This window comes from Rattus norvegicus, chromosome 3, assembly GCF_036323735.1.
Source record: "Rattus norvegicus strain BN/NHsdMcwi chromosome 3, GRCr8, whole genome shotgun sequence".
NCBI classification, from domain to species: Eukaryota; Metazoa; Chordata; class Mammalia; order Rodentia; family Muridae; genus Rattus; species Rattus norvegicus.
The window spans coordinates 38,531,206-38,550,550 of NC_086021.1; the positions used below are offsets into that span (position 1 = coordinate 38,531,206).

General features: G+C 44.6%; 1 protein-coding gene across 3 annotated transcripts in view; it reads right to left on the bottom strand.

The window, feature by feature from the left end:
• The window catches only part of Psmd5 (proteasome 26S subunit, non-ATPase 5), a 20,880-nt gene continuing 1,535 nt past the window's right edge, over window positions 1–19,345 (bottom strand). For 2 of the 3 annotated variants that reach the window (XM_063283521.1, XM_063283520.1), the window contains exons 2-11: window positions 17,090–17,811; window positions 13,471–13,615; window positions 12,422–12,535; window positions 12,011–12,139; window positions 11,330–11,439; window positions 9,423–9,565; window positions 6,553–6,744; window positions 5,429–5,538; window positions 3,277–3,417; window positions 1–762 (exon numbers count right to left, since the gene is read on the bottom strand). In XM_063283521.1, the coding sequence (XP_063139591.1) occupies window positions 505–762; window positions 3,277–3,417; window positions 5,429–5,538; window positions 6,553–6,744; window positions 9,423–9,565; window positions 11,330–11,439; window positions 12,011–12,139; window positions 12,422–12,535; window positions 13,471–13,615; window positions 17,090–17,262 (1,515 nt within the window). In that variant the 5' untranslated portion in view covers window positions 17,263–17,811 and the 3' untranslated portion in view covers window positions 1–504. Of the gene's footprint in view, window positions 763–3,276; window positions 3,418–5,428; window positions 5,539–6,552; window positions 6,745–9,422; window positions 9,566–11,329; window positions 11,440–12,010; window positions 12,140–12,421; window positions 12,536–13,470; window positions 13,616–17,089; window positions 17,812–19,345 lie in introns of those variants that run through there. The other variant, NM_001106569.2, reaches the window with a different exon arrangement.

The following is a 19,345-nucleotide window of genomic DNA, read 5'->3' on the forward strand; positions in this document are numbered from 1 at the left end:
TACCAATGCCAAACAAGTTTTAATTTATTTTCAAAGGAAAAGTAACCAAGAAATCTTATTAAAACTATTTATTCCTGTATACAAATAATACAATCCGATGATTCTAAATGACTTAGTTTTTAGAGACTACCCAAGATTTTGAGGCAAAATCAGATAAGGAAAAAGAAAATATGGTTAAGAGAATCCAGAATCATTTTGGCTTCATTTTAGTTTTAAACAAGGTCAAGAGTGTACCCATGGAAACTTTGAGAAAACCAGTCTTTGACCTTGCAGCAAAGACTCCAGTAGCCAGAGGACTCAGAAAAGCTCGAGTGCTCTTAGGCTCCTGCTGCTTTCGCTATGTTCCAAGCACCAGGTCCACACAGCATTTAAGTAGGAACGACACTGCTGATGGTAAGACTGTGTCCGAAACTCCATGACAGCTCTGGGAAGGCAGACATCCTGCGGAGTGGAGCATGGATGGAATCATGTACCTTGAGAAATTCTGGTCTGTCTTAGACGGAATCAGTCAGCTCCTTCTACGGCTGTTGTGGCAACAGGTTTCACGTAGTATGGCCCTTCACTTAGGTACGTTCTGAGCCTCAAATAATTTGAGTTCCCAAAGATCTCTGCAACTGTCTTGGAATTGGCGAGCGCTTTTACCAGTTCGTATTTCGCATCCTTTGAAGTTTTGTCATGTTCCACAGACCGGTCCATCACAAACTCCACAAAACCTGGACTGTTAAACATAAGTTTCTGAGCCCAGGGTTGGTTTGCAATAGCCTGAAATTGAAGGCAGAGAGAGAATACAATCTATAGGTAAGTTCATGAGCACAACATGATACTTCAACAGATACATGTGATGGCACAAACGTAAAAGCATCTCCCTTTATCCAAGTAAACGGAGTCCTGAGAAATGTTTTTAAAAATTCTATATATTAAAAGCTTTGTATGGGGCTGGAGAGATGGCTCAGTGGTTAAGAGAAGACAGCTACAGTGAATTTATAGACATTTAATAAAAAAATAATTAGGGTTGGGGATTTAGCTCAGTGGTAGAGTGCTTGCCTAGAAAGCGCAAGGCCCTGGGTTCAGTCCCCAGCTCCGAAAAAAAAGAAAGAAAATAAATAAATAAATAATATTATACACAAAAAAGCTTTGTAGACAGAGATGTTCATCACAATGTGAAAGCTTCAGATGTCTAATTATGGGCCTGGCTAAGTAAATTATGGCCCACTGCAATAAAGATGTTAAGACTGACTTATTTATAAGGAACACTGACAGCAGGAGTAAATCTACTGCATAAAGACACAGAGCAGTGCTTCTCAATCTTTCTAATGCTGTGGCCCTTTAATACAGTTCCTCATGTAGTGACCCCCAACCATAAAATTATTCTTGTTGTCACTTCATAACTATAATTTTGCTACTGTTATGAATCGTAATGTAAATGTTTTAGGAGACAGATTTGCCAATGGGTTGCAACCCATAGGTTGAAAACTATGTTGATAAAGAACCAATTTCTAGACAAGACTAAAACAAAGCAAAAATAAAGAGCAAAACCAGAGAAGACAACACTGCTTCAGGGACACAGGGACACAGGGACACACACACACACACACACACTCTCTCTCTCTCTCTCTCCATTTTTCAAGACAAGGTTTCTCTTTGTCGCCCTCGTATACTGGAACTCACTCTGTAGACCAGGTTGGCCTCAAGCTTCTATTTTTCCCTGCTTCTGCCCTCAAATGCTGTGATTAAAGGTGTGCATTTCCACCCCAGGCAGGGTCGCTCTCAAACTTGTACATAAGACAATCCTTTGGGAATGTTCACTCTAGTACTATTTGTAACAGATATATCTAAATGTTCACTTGCAGGAGAATAACACATTGTAACTAGCCAACGGAATGGCGTCTTTCCAATGGCCTCTTTGCACACATAGTAGTACCATCAGCACCATCCTGTTGACCTGCATCTGTGATGGTGATGAGGCTTCGGGAAAGAGGACACAAATGGGCCTGGGCAGCAGTGAGGAGCATGCAGCGAGTGCTTTCCTCTGGAAATACTGCACTTCAAATGAGTAAATAGTAAAACCAAAATGAGCTGCAAGCACCCGACTTTGTGATTTAAAATTTCCCATTTTCAGTCTTTTGCAAGTTTTAAAAGAATGAGCTAGCAACCTACCTGTCTATCAAAAGCTCAGTACTACATTCAGTATGTTTGCAGCCCAGCTGCTTCCTCAGGCCAGCAGTACCAGCCAGCCACCCACTAGGTCAGAGCTCAGACAGAACAGGAAGGAATACCGTGCCCCATCAATGCAGATACTGCTTCCAAGGTGAAGCACTGAGCACGTTTAAAGTCTCACTGTTTTATACCTAAAGTGGCAGTGTCCAAGATGACAGGAATACCTGTGCTCTTTAAGACCTGCTTTGGGAAATCTTCCTCTCTCATTCCTCTCAGCAGGGCCTAATGTGCAGCCTGGATCCTGTGGTAAGACCAGCACTTAGCAAATCCAAAGTGCTAGGACTAAGAAGGCAGACAGACACTAGACACTTGGCTTGGCTGGGGAAGGAGCTGTTTATACATAATGCATTATTTTATGTGAGTACACTGTCACTGTCTTCATGCACACCAGAAGAGGACATCAGATCTCATGACAGATGGTTGTGAGCCACCATATAGTTGCTGGGAATTGACTGGAAGAGCAGTCAGTGCTCTTAACTGCTGAGCCATCTCTCCAACCCTTTAGCTATAATTTTATCACAATTATGAAATTATAGTAATTTTACAAAACCAACTTTGTAACTATTTATGGTGTGGCTCCCTCCATAGATAGGAAGTTGGAGAAAAGGCCCAGCTTCTAAGAGGGCAGGGAAACTGGATGTCTGTTGGATGAACATCACACATGAGAACCAGGATCACTGAACTCCACTGTACAAGACTTAGGAGATGTGCACTGGGGCTACTTCTTGAATACGTAAGAGGTTTACAAGCCAAGTTAGCAGTGTTGAGGTCAGTAGCCACAGCAAAGGTCAGAGGTGAGAACCAGGCAGCCTGGCATCACCAGAGCACCAAGTGCAAGAAGGGAACGTGGGAGTCAAGGCTAAAGCTGAGCAGAGTCAAGGAGGTGGATGAATCTGTGCTCCAACAGCAGCAGCTTAAACCTCAGACAGTACTGAGGCACATGTGTCTCTCTCAATGGCCTCTCAAGTGAGAGCAGAGACTGCTGCACACAGAGGCTGGCTCACTCTAGTGCTGTGTTGAGCTGGCAGTAGAAGCATCTGCGGAGCACAGAATACCTACTGTGAACACTTTCAAGGCAGCACAGTGTAGTTCAGGGAAGGGCTGGTTACTGATACCACGGAAGAGCTCCAGGGAGTCTCGAGACACGGAGGAAAACCAGGACTCTGTCATTCCCAGGAAGTCATCAGTCTGCTGCTCAGGCTACAACACAGAAAGGAAATGTCACCACACCTGGGGAAAAGTATGTAGTGGAGTCAGAAAGCCTGGCATCAATGGCATTCTGTGAGCTACCCTTGGAGAACTCATGTCCAAATCTGGAAAACTTCCATTTTTGTCAGATGGGATGACACAGTCACTAGGGCCTCTCTAGTGCTATTACTCTGTGATTCTATGCTACATTTAAGATCTCAGTAATCAAGCTGTTGAAGTGGCTCAGTGAGTAAAGGCGCTTGCTGTGTGAGCTTGACAACATGAGTTCAAGCCCCAGGTCTAATATAAAGTAGGAGAAAACTGACTCTATGAGGTTGTCCTCCGAGCTCCGCAGGTGTCCTAGGTTAAGTGTGCCTATACATACACACCTCTCCTGCACCACTCCCCTCATTCACAACAATAACATCTAGGAAGTGAGGAGGGGTTATGGATGAGGAATCAGATTCCTGCATGAGTGGGCAATGCTGTTGCCAGAGGAAATGGGCGATTAAATGAAAATCTCAGCAACTCCCTACAGTTGGGAGGTCCCAGAGAGCACCTCCCCCATTAAAGCAGGCTATACCCATTGCCCTTGGCTGTCCATCATGACTAAATGGCAACCCTATATTCCTGAAGACGCCCACAGTTTGACTGCAAGACATAGAGAAATCAATTAACTGGCAAACTTCTTAGCTGACAGGCTCCCATAGTACCATAAACTGCTCTATGCAGGATTCAGGGGAGGAAAGACATCATTGTTCTTGCCTAGTGCTGGACCTGAACGCTGCCTCTCTGACCTGCAATGGCACAGAGTGTAATGACTGCTGTGAGGATAGCCACTGCTCTGACTGGATTGAGGCCTGCTCCAAAGCACAGAATTCAGGCTTGGTGCTGTGAGCCTTGACAAAAGGCCATACATAGCTGGGGGCTGGACAGTGTCCAGCACCCACATGGAGGTTGTAACTCCAGTTCCAGGGGATCCAATGCCCTCTCCTGGCCTCTTTGGGCATTGCACACAAGTGGTGCACAGACACATATCCACGTAAACACCCATACACGTAAAATAAAATGGCCCATGGCTGAGGAGGTCACAGGTCATGGGGGTGGGGTCCTATTGCTGTCTTGCTAGCTGCTCATCTGCTCATGTTTGTACTGAGGCTTGTGCAGCTTTCAGCCTTGCTCAGAGATGCTTCTTTGTGCAATGGGCAGTGAGTGGTTGGGAGTAAGTGACTTGAACACTCGGCCTCAAGGGAGACATTTGTGTCAAGGCTCCTCAAGCCTCAGGGGACACTGCAGATGAGAGGGCAGAATGTAAGGGCTGGAAGGTGGGAGGAGGGGACAGTCTTGCATGTGTGGCCATGACCTCATGCTCTGTGCATATGGGCAGCACTAATTAGACAGGATAATAGAAAAGACAGCAAACAGACATGAAGTTGGAGGGGGCAAAGGAGGAACAGGGAGAGGACATTGGAGAGGAGTGGAAGCATGTGTATGAAACTCTTCAAGAATAAATTGGAAAATGCCATTACGAAGTTTTCAGTCATATATCGAAGGTGTTTTTGTTTGTTTTTGAGACAAGGTTTCTCTGTGCAGCTCTTACTGTCCTGAACTCACTCTATAGACCGGGCTGGCATTGAACTCAGAGCACCTGACTCTGCCTCCTGAATGGTGGGATTAAAGGTGTGCATCACCACTGCCCTGCTTTGTTCTGTTAGTTTTTTTTTTTTTTTCTTTTTTTTTTTTTTTGTTTTTCTTTTTTTCGGAGCTGGGGACCGAACTCAGGGCCTTACGCTTGCTAGGCAAGTGCTCTACCGCTGAGCTAAATCCCCAACCCCGTTCTGTTAGTTTTGAGTCAGGGTTTCTCTCTGCACCCTGGCTGGCCTGGAGCTCAGACCCTCCCCGCTGGGGGCTGGGCTAACTAACGTGCACAGCACCCAGCACACTCGCTTAAACTAACCAGTGCGGTGCTGACTCATCCTCCCGCACAGCCCTCTGCCCTTCAGCAACCTTCCCGTCTACTTACTGATAGGTACAGAAGAGAGGAAACTGCATCCAAACACCTAATTTTCAGCTCTGTGGAAGCATTCTTTGCTTGATAACCTATTCTCGTGAGGAGGCGTTCAAAGCGGGTTCCTGTGAAGAACGATGTGACACATAACACCTACCATTTTAACACTTACCATAGCCAGTGCTGCCCATCTCGCTCAGTGCCGTGTTCCATCTCCAGGGCGCCCAACAACCCAAACTGAGCCGAGGGACTCGGTAAGCAAACCGCGCCCTCCCTTCTCCTTCACTGCTCTCTGGTAAGAGAACCTTGTCTGTGATATCTCGCAGTATCTGTCTCCCATCCCGGCTTGCTGGTCTTAGCAAAATGTCTTCAGACTGTCTCTGTGCAGGGGCTTGACTCATAGCCTCACACTTTCACAAAGTCAAATCCCATCACATGTAATTCATGTATCCATCACGCGTGTTACGGTGTTTCTGACTGTTCTGAGCAGACTAATTCTGCTGTACACAGGAGTACAGACACTGCTGGAACCACCGCTTTCCATGTTGTATGGCTTACATCTGCAGGTGGAACTGCTGGCTCACATGCTAACTCTGTTTACTTTTCCTGTGGAACTTCCATATTGTTTTCTATAGCAATTGTACCACTTCATATTCCGGTAAGAAAACGCAGGAGCTTTTCAACATCTGAACACTTGCTATGCTTTAAAAAAGGTAATGGCCGTTGTACTGGGTATGAAGCGAAAGCAATGTATTTTCGTGCACTATAACTATCGGCCTAAAGCATACCACTACGTTTGCTGCCATTGTGCATGTTGGTAAGTGAGGAATGTGAGGCCCAGAGAAGGCACGTAAATGAAATCATACAGCTTCCATCAGTGGGAGCTGGGGCACAACATGAGCTATGCCATAAAATGCAGTGAAGGAAGACAGTAGCAGCAGACCACTCAGTTTTTGTTGGGGGAAAACCTAATAGAGAGTGAGGAGTAAAAGTGATCATGAGACTGGGAGACAAGTTCATGATGAGGGTAAAGACTGTCCCCCACAAAAGTCGTTTCTGCAACAGTTATCCCACCAGCAGATGGACCTGAACATGGAATCCTGGCCAAAGATACAAAAGCTGAGACAAGGCACACCAACCTGTCTTCTGTAAAACTTGTTTCCCTTCAACACTGGATCCCAGGATTCCAACTGTGTCTACAGCCACACCAATCATAGTGGGGTCTTGACTGTCTGCCATTGCAAACACTTTCTCCAGAAAGACAGGGTAGCGCTCACAGATCTGCTGAGGACTATCCATGACAGCCAGGTTTCCAAAAAACTTCACAAATCCTAAAATATTTACAGAAATACACTTTAGAGAGGGGTAAGAAACACAAATTGGGGGCTCCATGTTTCCAGGGGAATATCAATAAATGCAGGCGGGAGGAGGAGACAGAGAAGCACTGAGCTGCCTACAGAGGGAAGCCAAGGAGACTCAAAGGCCCATCCTGTGATTCTGAGAACAAAAATACCACAAGGTGTCAATGGGCCTTGGGGGAGACGTAGAGGACTATCTGCTTCAGGCCAGCCTGCTTATACACTGCTTTATAGCCAGGGAGGGAGAGAAGGAAATGGAGGGGAGAGACAGGGAGGGAGGGAGACAGGGAGAACATGGGAACACCAGTGGTTGGGCGGTAAGCCTGAAGACATTACTGGCAGAACTGCTCACCAGGTGCAATCGCTGTAACAGTCCATAGACCACCCCACGGGGCATTGCCCTCGGTCACCGAGAGTGTGAGGAACCCATCACTTCACCGCAGACTGCACGGCTCTGGATACAGGGCACGGCAGTACTAATCTTCTGATATTTCTCACTCAGCTGTTGATTTTTTGAGATGGGGTTTCTCTTGTGCCCCTGGCTGCCCCAGAATCACTCTATAGACCAGGCTGTCCTCAAACACGGATATTTGCCTGCTTCTGCCTCCCAAGAGCTGGGATTAACAGCATGCACCACTACACCTGGCTCTCACCGAATTCTTAAAGAAAACCATCGAATGCTCTAAAGAGTGCCTATGTTTTCATAACATCAGTCCACAGTGCAGTTGTCCCTGGTACAACAAATTCCAACTCATTAAGGGACTCTCCGAGTCTTTTGTTTTGATTAACTTTTAAACCAACCAAAAAACTTCCTGCACACAGCTGTTACGTGTATCATGTCTGGAACTGTATTTGCACTGTATAATGGACAGATTAAACAAATTTGATATATCTATTATGTTAACTTTTTGTTTGTGGTGAAAACGCTATCCTTTCTAAGCAACACTAAGGACACCGTACACTGTTAACAGTCATGTACTGGCATGTTTCTGGCATTTTGAATGTTTTCACTCCCATCCACACAAGCATGCCCTAATATCCTCTGTAACCACTAACCTATTTCTGGGCAACTTTTCTTTAGATTATGCATGCTAATAAGATCACAGTATACGTTTCATTCACCACTGTCCTTCAGGTTTAACCAGTGTGCAAATGACAGGCTCTCTTTATTTTTATGGCTGAGTAAATAAACCTTCCACTGTACGACCTTGTATATTGCACAGTTCATATTCTCTGTCTATCCACTGACTGACGTTCAGGTTGACCCTGGATCTTGCCATTGAGAATGCTGCACGTGACATGGGAGTACAGACAGCTTTTCAGCAGACTGGTTTTGTCTGCTTCGGCTACATACCCAAACGGGATTTACCACAGTCTATCTTAAAGACCCTCCAGCTTTCTGCGATGGCACTAATTTACACTCCCATCAATGCCTGAGGTTTTCTGTTTCACGGCCTCACCCTCTGCCTTTTGGCTTTTTTGATACAAGTGATTTTAACAGGTCTGGAGTGACTCTCCTCAGTGGTTTATGGGCATCTTTTCTAGAACTTATCGGCTGCTACAGGGCTTCTTTTGAGCAATGCTATTGATTATTATTATTATTTTGGCTGATTTTTAGCTGGATTGCTTTCTTGCTACTGATCTGTGTCCCTTATATTCTGGACACTGACGCTTTCCTAGCTAGAGTTTGCAAATCTTCCTCTAATTCCACATTGCTTCTTCGTTCTGGTGACAGATCTAGCAGATAGGTATCTTTCAGTTTGGTACAATCGCATTTGTTGACTTTTCCTTCTGTTGTTTGTGCTTCCCCATTACATTTTCTTTTCATAGCTTCAGCTTCACGTCCTCTCGTCAGCCCTTAAAACACTGTGTGGAGCTCTGACACGAGGCTCTAATTCACTCTTCACTTAAATACCCAGCGTTAAGTGTTCAGCGTCATTGATTGAAAACAATGTACTTTCCACTGTATGCTCTGGGTACAGATGGTAAAAACAGGGATTTATTCTGAGTCCTCTCTTCTGTCCTATAGTCTGACGTTAGCCAATGGGATCAGTGCCTTGGGCTCTCTTTTGGGCAGTTCATCACCAGTGAAGGTTACTAACTGTGTATGCTGCTGTTGGTCCTGCAACTTTACTGAATTCATTTCTTAGCTCTGACAGTTTCTTGATGGAGTCTGAAGTATTCTCCGTGTAATATCATCCTACATTTATACTTATAAATAGGACGATATCCTATCTTCCCTTTGGTTAGATACCTTTTATTTTTCTCTTACCAGTGTGTTCTAGGATTCTCAAACTGCACTGGTGAGAAGGCCCTGCTCCTGATTACAGGAGAGGCTTTCAGCAGCCCACACCTGAGCACACCACCAGCTCATGGCCTGTGAGTCAAAACGCATTTCTTTTATACCTAAATAAGCTGTTATGTTAAAAGGATGCTGAATTTCTGTCAAATCGTTTTTGGTATCTGCTGGTATTGTTTCCATCCCTCATTTTAATAATCTGGTGCATCACATATATTGACTTGAATTCATGGAATCACTCAGGTGTGATCCAAGATCCCTTCACTGCACCGCTGACGGTACAGTGTCTTGTAAAGGAAGCACGAAGGACGCAAAGCAGGATAACTCAAGATGTTGGAAGAGCTGCTCTCACCTGGCAGATAGAAGCCAGAGAAAGGGTCTGAATCTGCACCAACAATTATATTGGATATCTGGTCAATGACTCCTTCTTGAGCCAAGTATTGTCGTCCATGATGGGTATATGCTAGTGATGTCACCATTTCGATACAGGTGGCTCTAAAGTCAAAAAGGACAAAAATGGAGAGCATTTTAAACCTGGTTTCACATGGGTTCTGTTTTATTTAATTATTTTCACCAAATCTGAAAAGGCCAACAGTTCTGGCTCCTTCTTCAGACGAGGGTACAAGAGTGACGCCATTTTCCCAGCTTACTAAGGTGGAGCTCAGATCTGACGCCTGACCTTCCAACTGGAGACCCAATTCTATTTCTGTAACATATTTGTTTCCTAAGAGCTTTTTCAAAAAAATTAATTTGCTTTATTTTGAAATACCAGACACAAAACAAAGCAGTATGAGCTACCATGCACTGTACCTGTTTGTAGAATTATCAACATTTCATCTTATTTTCCACAGAACTATGCGTGCCATTCACACACACACACACACACACACACACACACACACACGCATGCACGCCTGTAAAAGCAGCAACACTTTCTCATACAGTAATAGCACACATTGATAATCCTTCGGTCCCATCTGACTTGCAGGCACGATAAACAACTAAGCAGTTTAGCTGAGGCTGAGCTTAGCACCTGACCGCTTCAGTTTATCTACACCCTTGTTCATTCGATTGAGATACGAAAATGCACTGAGTGGAAGTGGCACACACCTTTAATCCTAGCACTCCAGAGGCAGGTAGATCTCTGTGAGTTCAAGGCAACACAGAGAAACCCTGTCTCGAAAAAAACAAAAAAGAAGAAAGAAAATGCTTCGAGACAAACGGAACCAGTGAGCAATGCATATATATATATATATGGATTTAAGAAATTCAGCCACATTACAAAAGACAACCAGAAAGTCATTTAATACCAAAAATACCTATATATGAACTATAAGTATGCCATATCTATACATATATATCACATAAGCACCCAGCAGTGAGAATGTGGATGAATACAGCAAATACTGGGCAATGTTGAGAGGACCTGGGGTTGGAACAGCAGGAGCTCTAGGAGACCCAGCTAATACTTAGCAAGGACCCTCACCAGCCATCACACTGGTTTGTATGACTAATTTACTTAATCCTCATATATTCTTCATAGAATTGTTACTGTTCTCAGAAGAAACGAGGATGTCAGACATGGTCCCACAGGCTTGTAATCCAACTACCCAGGCTGAGACAGGAGGATCATAAGTTCAAGGCTTACCTGGATTACATGTGGGCTCAAAGCCAGCCTGAGCATCTAGGCAAGACTCTTATCTCAAAATAAAAAAGTAAACGGGGTAGGGATATAGCTCAGTGGTAGTGTGATTGATTGTGTGACATGTGAGTCCTGAGTTCAATGCCTAATACTGCACAAAAGAGAAAGAACTGGGTATAGCAATGTTATAATCATTTGTCCAAGATCAAACAGGTAAGAGGTCTAAGAGCTATGAAGTTCATCGTCATTCTTTTAAAAACACTGCATTTCTTCTATCGTGTTATAGTGCTATTTGATAACGCCACTTGGTAAGATGCTATGTCATCTAAAATGGCATTTATCAAAGTGATTTGTAACTGTTTAAGTTACATATATTGAAACATATTAATCAAAGAGTAAACTTTGAGACAGAGGATACAGTCATTTGAAAACAGCTGAGAGATCTTGCAGGACTTTGCAAAGCTAAATGTATTATCATGACAAAAAGCCATTTCCTAAAATGTGAAGGTGACACCAGTACTGAGACCGCAAGCTGGGTAGTCTCCAACAGCACAGAGGACGACAGTAAGGTCCACAAAAAGGGTGTTTTACTCGAAGAACTCTCCCAGTCTACATACCTGACTAACACGTCCTCACCCGTCAGCTCTCTCAGGAGCTGGGTCACCAGTCCACTTGTGGTACAGTAATTTAACGATTCTGATGACACAGAAGAAATATCTATAATTAGCTGAAAGAACAGAGAGACAAAAGGTCAAAACAGTTCCAAATCTGTTAGCTCTCACTTTAAATCAAATGCAGAACTATATATGCACTATGTATGTAGTTGAGTTCTTAACAATCCATGATTTGTTTCTAGGAAAACTGCACTGAATACAAAATAAACTACTTTCGTAGAGAAGTATTCCATCGCATCTAGGTGTATATATGCACCTTCCACCAAGGAAGCATAATCAGGGCAAGACTTGCATTAGCAACAAACATAAAATGATTCGTTCAAAGCGGCACACACACACACACACACACACACACACACACACACACACACACTTCCCTAATGTGTACAAGGCCTGCTAAGCACCACAAAACGAAATCGTATGGGTGCATCTGTCTGTCACATGTTCATTTGACGAGCACGTCCTGAAAGTGTAATGAAAGACACAGGGCACTGAAAGCTTTTAGCAGAAGTGGTAAAATCGGGGAATCTCTGTTTTTTGCATCGTCTCTGAGTTATCTCTTCTATGAAGGGCGTATGTATGAGGGAGGTGGGGTCAGAAGACAGCCTGTGGGATTACTCGTACCTCATACACCCTGTATCGAACAACATCATTTGTTTTCATGACATTTTTCAAATCGTCCAGCAAATTACTTTCAAATAGAGCTTCCAGTCCAGCTTGGGTTAGTGATATTCTTGACAGGGATTTGATAGCCTTATAGAAAGAAAATATTTGTCAGAAAAGTACAGAAGATTTGTATCTACTTCCTAAGTCTGATATAAAAATTATACATAAAATACCCTAATCCAACAGGTAGTCCCATTTTTGCTCCTGGGAAACCGGTGTCCCAGGAGCACGCTGCTGTTCCCGACACTGTCTACATAGGCTGAGGAAAATGGTTCATTTCTCCCTTATCCTACAAGTCAAACACTAAGCTTCCCTACCGACTTGAGGAAACCAACGTCTGACAGTCTCTGAGAGTTCCCGTGAACTCACCGCTTTAGCCACAGATAAATTCTCTCCACCAATGCAGCAGACAACCTGCCTCAGGAGTTCAGCATTACTCAGGACCTCAGTAACAGCTTCCGAATCCTCAACAATCCTCCCAATCTGGAAAAAAAGCAGAGACTCTTCCCAAACAGAACACACAGATATTTGTATGTTTTTAGTGTGCAATTATTTTACAAGTAGTTATTACAGCTATCACACAAATTACTGCAACTTCACAATGATACGACTTCACTAATGCCAAGACACACAGGGTAGAGTCATGCTTTTAATGGGAAGGAACAATAAACAGCGGGCAGAGAGTGGAGACAAGTGAGTCAAACTGGCATGGATCCTAGTATGTCCATTTTTAGTCGCACGACTCTTAGATAAATTACCTTCTTTGAGCTTTATAATTTTTAACTCTAGGGCAGTAAGCAGATTAAATGGATGAGGCAAAGTGCCTGCCACAGTGCTCAGTCTCCGGCATACACATGGGCAGTGAGAAAATACCACCCCACCACCCACCCCGAACTAAATACACACTTTAGAGGCGAAAAGGGAAAGCTGTGGACTGTTGTGTAACCAACTGCGGGTGTAACACCCACGACCCTAGCGGCGTACCACACACTAACAACCATGACCCTAGCGGCGTACCACACACTAACAACCATGACCCTAGCAGCACATCACAACTAACACACATGACCCTAGCAGCACATCACACACTAACACCCACGACCCTAGCAGCACATCACACACTAACACACATGACCTTAGCAGCACATCACACAAATGCTAGGATGTCTGGCAGCCAGGATGACAGCCACTACTATAATGTATTGGCTTTGTGAAGTTTACACGCATTCAAGCTTCTCCAATACAATGTAATTTAGCAAAGTAACTTCTAACCACCTGTAGAAAATCAGGTTCTACAGGCTAGGAGCTCCTTAGAGGTTTGTCTTGTTAACTCACACAGCAACGGCAGGACACTAGCGTGTCCAAGGAGTTCAGTGAGCGCCTGAGATGTTTCTGCATTTACCATTATGATTCCATACCTGGGAGAGGGTGAGGGTTTTTACAGAGTCATCAGGGTGAGTCAGTCCCCTCTGCAGGTCAAGCCTGAGGTTCCTGGCCAAATGAATTGGTTCCACTGCCTGGAGCAACCTCTCCAGAATGGATACACACAGAGCAGTCTGTTCCCTAAAGGAGACAGCACAGATCTCATTCGCATCATGTCAGACTGGAGACGACACCTAACACCTAACGCTTGCTAGTGACAATTTCCTCCTCAAGATTTTCTTCAAAGAAGCAGATTCTAGTCATTCCTTAGACAGTTAGTGTCTCTTTGTACTAAATTCTTTGTAATGCGTGGGTTGGGGCTACAGAGACAGATCAGACATATTGTCTAGCCTTAGAAAGGTCCCTCTGATAGAAGACACACACACACACACACACACACACACACACACACACAAAGATAGAAAAAGTACAGACAAATGCTATAGCTAGGGGGACAGGACCCTAGCTGCAGCAGATTAAAAGTTGGTTTAAATAGGTAAGCCTTCCAGGAGCAATAATGCTGAACTTAGTTTTAGGAAAAACCAGAATGAATGATTTACAAAGGTGTTTCAAGCAGAGGAAGTAGCAGCTTGCAAGAACACACAGAAATAAGATACTGCACTAATACTTCCAGGAAACCTTATAGAGAAGAACGTCAATGCTGGGGTCAGAGCTGGGGAGGGGCAGAGATGGCAGAAGGATAACTAAGAGTCTTTTACACCATCCGTGAAATGTAGGCTTTTCCAGAGAAGCAAGTGATCCAGTGGCTTTAAGCAGAGACCAGACACAAGGACAGTGAGCTTACATCTCTTGGGGGCTGGGATGGGACTCAGGGGTAGAATTCACACTAAGCATGTACAAAGGCCTGGGCCAACTCCTAAGGTCAAGATGACAGAAAGAACTCAGGAAGGCATGAAGGAGGAAGAGAGAGAGGCCGCGCCGCAGCGTGTTAAAGAGAGTGGTTAAGTAGAAGGCAGCCAACGGATGTGGAAGGTGATGAAGGAGTGAACAGAGCAGCAGCAAAGGGAACACGCTCGATCAGAGAGGCGAACCGACCTGAACTTGATGACTACCAGCTGCAGGGAGGGTTCTTGTTCCCAGAACAATTTACTTGTCTCTCCATAGGCCATGTAAATAAATGGGCTGAGTTATGTCTGATGCTGGTACAAATTCAACTGGCCCAGCTTTGCAAAAATGCGATGAGAATACAAACCAAAAGTCTTACAAATACAAATGAACACACTTGAGCTGGGGAGACGCTCAGTGGGTAAAGCTCGTGCCATGTGAGGAGCTGAGTTGGGAACCCACGGAAAACACTGCGTTCTAGTACTGTGCATCTGACAGTAGAATTGGCGAGATGCGTAAGGGCCAGCTAGCTTGGAGCAGTGGTTCTCAACCTCTGGATCACAATCCCCCTTTGTGAGTTGTGTGGTGAACCAACCTTTTCACAGGGGTTGTCTAAGGCCACCAGAACACAGATGTTTACACTAAAATTCACAACAATAGCAAAATTAGTTATGAAGTAGCAGTGAAAATCATTTTATGGTTGGTGGTCATTACAACACAAAGAACTGTATCCAGGTATCCAGGGTTGTAGCATTAGGACAGTTGAGAGCCACTGGCTAGGCTGACAGCGTGTGTGTGTTTGTGTGTGTGTGTGTGTGTGTGTGTGTGTGTGTGTGTGTGTTGTGTGTTTGTGTGTGTGATGGACATGAGCAAACAAACAAAAACCAGAGGTCCTGTCTCAAAAAGTTGGAAGGTAAGAATAGACTCCCTGACACTGTCTGCACACATGCACACCAGGGTGCCTGTGTGCACTTAAGTGCTCTCTCCCACTCCCCCCAGTCCCAACCCCCTGCCTAAGAATTTTTAAAAGCAGTGGTTAAACTGTATTGTGTCTAAACTGCATCAGGTTCTATGTGGCCCTGAGCCGCCAAACAAGCTAAAGGCAGTAAGTCAGTCATCCTTATTTGCCTTCTATGTCGCGTATCAGTGATCTTAGGTGTTAATTCCCCTCATGCGAACTGTCAAGATTATAGATTTACAGCAACAAAATCAGAACCCGAATCAGCATACTCTTACGTGGCCTAGCCAGGGTATTATGGAGACTGCCCAATGCTGTCAGAGAAGAATCGCTCCAACAAATTGCAACTACCATATACAGTACATATCCAGCTCTAAATCCCCATTAAAACTGCTTCCTAGAATGCGACCCCAGCATGTAGTAAACTGTCTTGGGAGGAGCCCTGCGAGATAGCCTGAGCTATGTACTGAGTTTGAGACCAGCTCTATACAGCAAGATCCTATCTCAAACAAACAGCAAAGCAAAACAAAGAACAAAAACTGGACCAGGTAAAGACTGTAGACCTCATCTTGTATTTAGCACGTTATTTTATTTATTTTATGCCCTGTGAGTCAGGGCAGATGCAGAGAGGAACAAATGCAGCTCCTGTTTTCAGAAATCTTATAAACCACAAAGACATGCACAGAACTGTAACAAAGGGACGGTGTCCGGAATCATAAACAGAAACGATGATGTCCACTGCGTGCAAGGACCACTTGCAGAAGGAGAAAGACTTTTTGGAGAGACGGGACATCAGCTGGCCCTTCAGTCAGCAGAACTGCCTTGAGTGGAGTTCAGAAAGTGCAAGTCATGCTCTAGGACCGTTAGTCACCAGTGTTACATAGTAGGTGGGACAGATGAGCTCAGGGGAGTAAATGAAGTAGACTGGAAAAGCTGACTGGAAACGTACCAGGAAGGGCCCAAATACCAAACTATACAGTCATGATTTCACACGGTAGGCAAGGGTAACCATGGACAAGCCAAGCCAACTGATCTGAGACATTAATTCTGGTTGTAGGGTGAGGGTGAGTCAGAAAAGGAAAATAACTCTTAAAATACTGATTGTTAAAACCAACTCAATAGACGTAGCAAGAGAAAGAGAGTAAGAGCTTATTCTGAGGAGAGAGGTAGCATGAGAGAGGAGAGGTGAGAAAGCACACTGAAAGCATTCAGTGTTGACTGACTGGAACTCACTATCTTTTCAAAGTAAAATTCAAATTAAAAAGAAAATACATTAAATGATCAAGTTACCAAACCCAAGACGTTTTTAATTCAATGCTATAGATGCATATTAAATCAAAAAATGCTATCCTAACATTTTAACTCCAGTTGCAACATTAATAATTTCTACATATAATCCTGGGTCATGCAGTTTACTCTCGCTTGTAAAGGATTAATTTACACATACGGTTTTCCCTTTTTTACATCCAACATTTTCATATTCACATACACAGATCGACCTCAAACTTAAATAGCTGCACAACGTTACGCAGCTATAATGTATGTTATTAATAGGGTTTTTAAAAGTTTAGAGTTTTGCTGTCTCACAAATCTGTAATACCGTACATTTTGATTCAAGTAGACAAGCATTCACTGGATACTGAAATTAAAGGGCGTGCGATAGATCCCACAATACCAGCAGAAGATCCCTTCTGAAGAGGTGAACCGTCAAGACCTGATCAGCACACACTCATAGATCTTTTTTGCAGTTGGACAGTCCGAAAAAACCAGTGCATGCATCCCTACCCACTCAAGCCCCGGGGTTCTCTCACCGATTGTTCTGGTTAAGCAAGGAGAACAGCGGGCGAAGGCGTAGCTCCGCCGCCTGCTCGCGAAGCTCGTGGAGCGGCACAGCCTGCACCACGGACTGCAGCGCACGCAGCTCCTCCAGCGGCGCCTCCAGCCGCGCCACCTCCCGCAGGAGTGATACAGCCTGCGCCGCCATCTTGCTGGCTCCGGTCTGCCCGCCCACCTTCCAGGTTCCTAGAGCGCGTCCCGGAGTCTCGCGAGATCTGAGAGAGCGTAGCCTCCCAACAGATCTGCCAAAGTCTCGCGAGATCCTTGCTCAGAGCGGTCACCGCCCCTTTGCTTTGAGGACCGAGGTCTTGCAGTTGCCAGGCTTGCGGCGGCCGGGATAACTGATGATGAGTACGCCCTGGGAATCAAGAGGCCTGTACATGCTCTCTTCGAAGGCCTCCGTGGCGGAACCGGGATGAGTGAACCCGAAACCCAGTCCAGGTGGGCGTCAACATGATCCCCGATAACTTGGACGTGGGGCACCGTTTTGACATCTGTCAGCCAAAGGAATGCCTGATTAAGAGACGTTTGGGGCCAGTGTGCAGAAAGTTTCTGGCATCTTCAAGATTCTGTGTGTGACGGAATCACCCGAAGGATAGACGCAGCATTTAGTGCGGAGTGGAGGAGCAGGCCATGGAGGGGCTGACCTCAGACGGCGAAGGCCATTTGCAACCAGGCCAAATGAACATAGAAGTATCTGGGGGGTGGGGGGGAGGGGAAACCAGTGGTCAAGGACAATCCATATAAGTTTCACGAAAGAGAGAGAAAAAAAAGTTTAAAAACCGCTGCCATCTGTGAAACACGGAATTGTTGGAGAAGGAAGAACCATTAAAAGCTAGTTGACCACCAACTTTTTCGAGTCACTGGAAAGTCTCTGATCGGAGTGGTAGACTTCATTTGGTCCTCTGTGACAAGGAGATGAGTCTGTTTTGGAAAGCATCCAGAAGGATGGGTTCTCTCTCTCTCTCTCTCTCTCTCTCTCTCTCTCTCTCTCTCTCTCTCTCTCTCCCTCTCTCTGTGTGTGTGTGTGTGTGTGTGTGTGTGTGTGTCCCTGCGACTTTATAAGGCTCTAATCCCACTTGTCTTTTGGAATAGGTTAAAGTACCCATTTCCCCATTTTATGCCATCCATGCTCACATAGAAGTATCACTAGCCATTGCCATCTCATTGCGTTACTTCACGATTATCGTACCCTTGAAGCCTAGAGGCTAACTGACAGAGAAAAATCTTGAATTTAAGGTTCTGGTGATTGTGAACAGAAGTCAGAGGTGCTCAGACTCTTTCTTTGCTTACTCTAAATGCCTATACTATGGTACTCCTCCCACCCCACCCCCTGCCCCAAGAGACTTGTCTTCTGCAGCCCTTGGATCATAATATTTTTGAGACATTCAGGAATTATTATACCAAGAAGACATTTGAGCGCTTGGCTCACTGCCTTGAAAAAGAAAACACAGCTCACATAAGCAACTTAGCAGCCTTACACCACTTTTAGTAGTTGTAGAAGAAGTTAAAAAAAAAAAAAAGACACATAGCCAGCCACTCTTAAAGCTTGGTAGAAACTTAAAGAGTATGCTGTGAGCGGCCACACGTTTCCCTAGAGCTGATGAGATTGAAAAAGAATGTAGAATTGATTTGGTTAAGATTAATATTAAGAGAAGTGAACCAAGAGTATATCCATAGACAAAAAGACCAGTCCCTGTAACCACAGATTAAAGATGATCCTAAGGACAGTGAACGTTGCCCATGTCAGGCCTCAGCCCTCAGTGGCTGCAGTTGACATGGATCCTGCACCTGAGGCGGCTCATCAGGTAGAGGCACTGTCACACTGAAGGTCTGAGTTCTATTCCTTATGGTGTGAGGAGAGAGCTGACTCTTACACTGTCTTCTGGATGCCACACCATGACACATAGTCTGGCACATGGACACACACACGTGCCACAACACACGTGTCAGAGGGAGGACATCTTGCTCTCTATCATTTGGGTTCTGGGATTGAACTTAGTTCATCAGGTTTGGTGGCAAGCACCTTTACCTAATGAGCTATCTCTCTGACTCACACCAGTTTAAGTGTCTATTTTGTTGAACTAAACACACACACACACACACACACACACACACACACATACCAGAATAATCTAGATACAAAACAGTTCCTTAATCAGTTTATGCTGTGTCAGGAGTTTTGATCGTTGTCAAACTAGGATATGTCACACTGAAGGGCTAAATTAAAA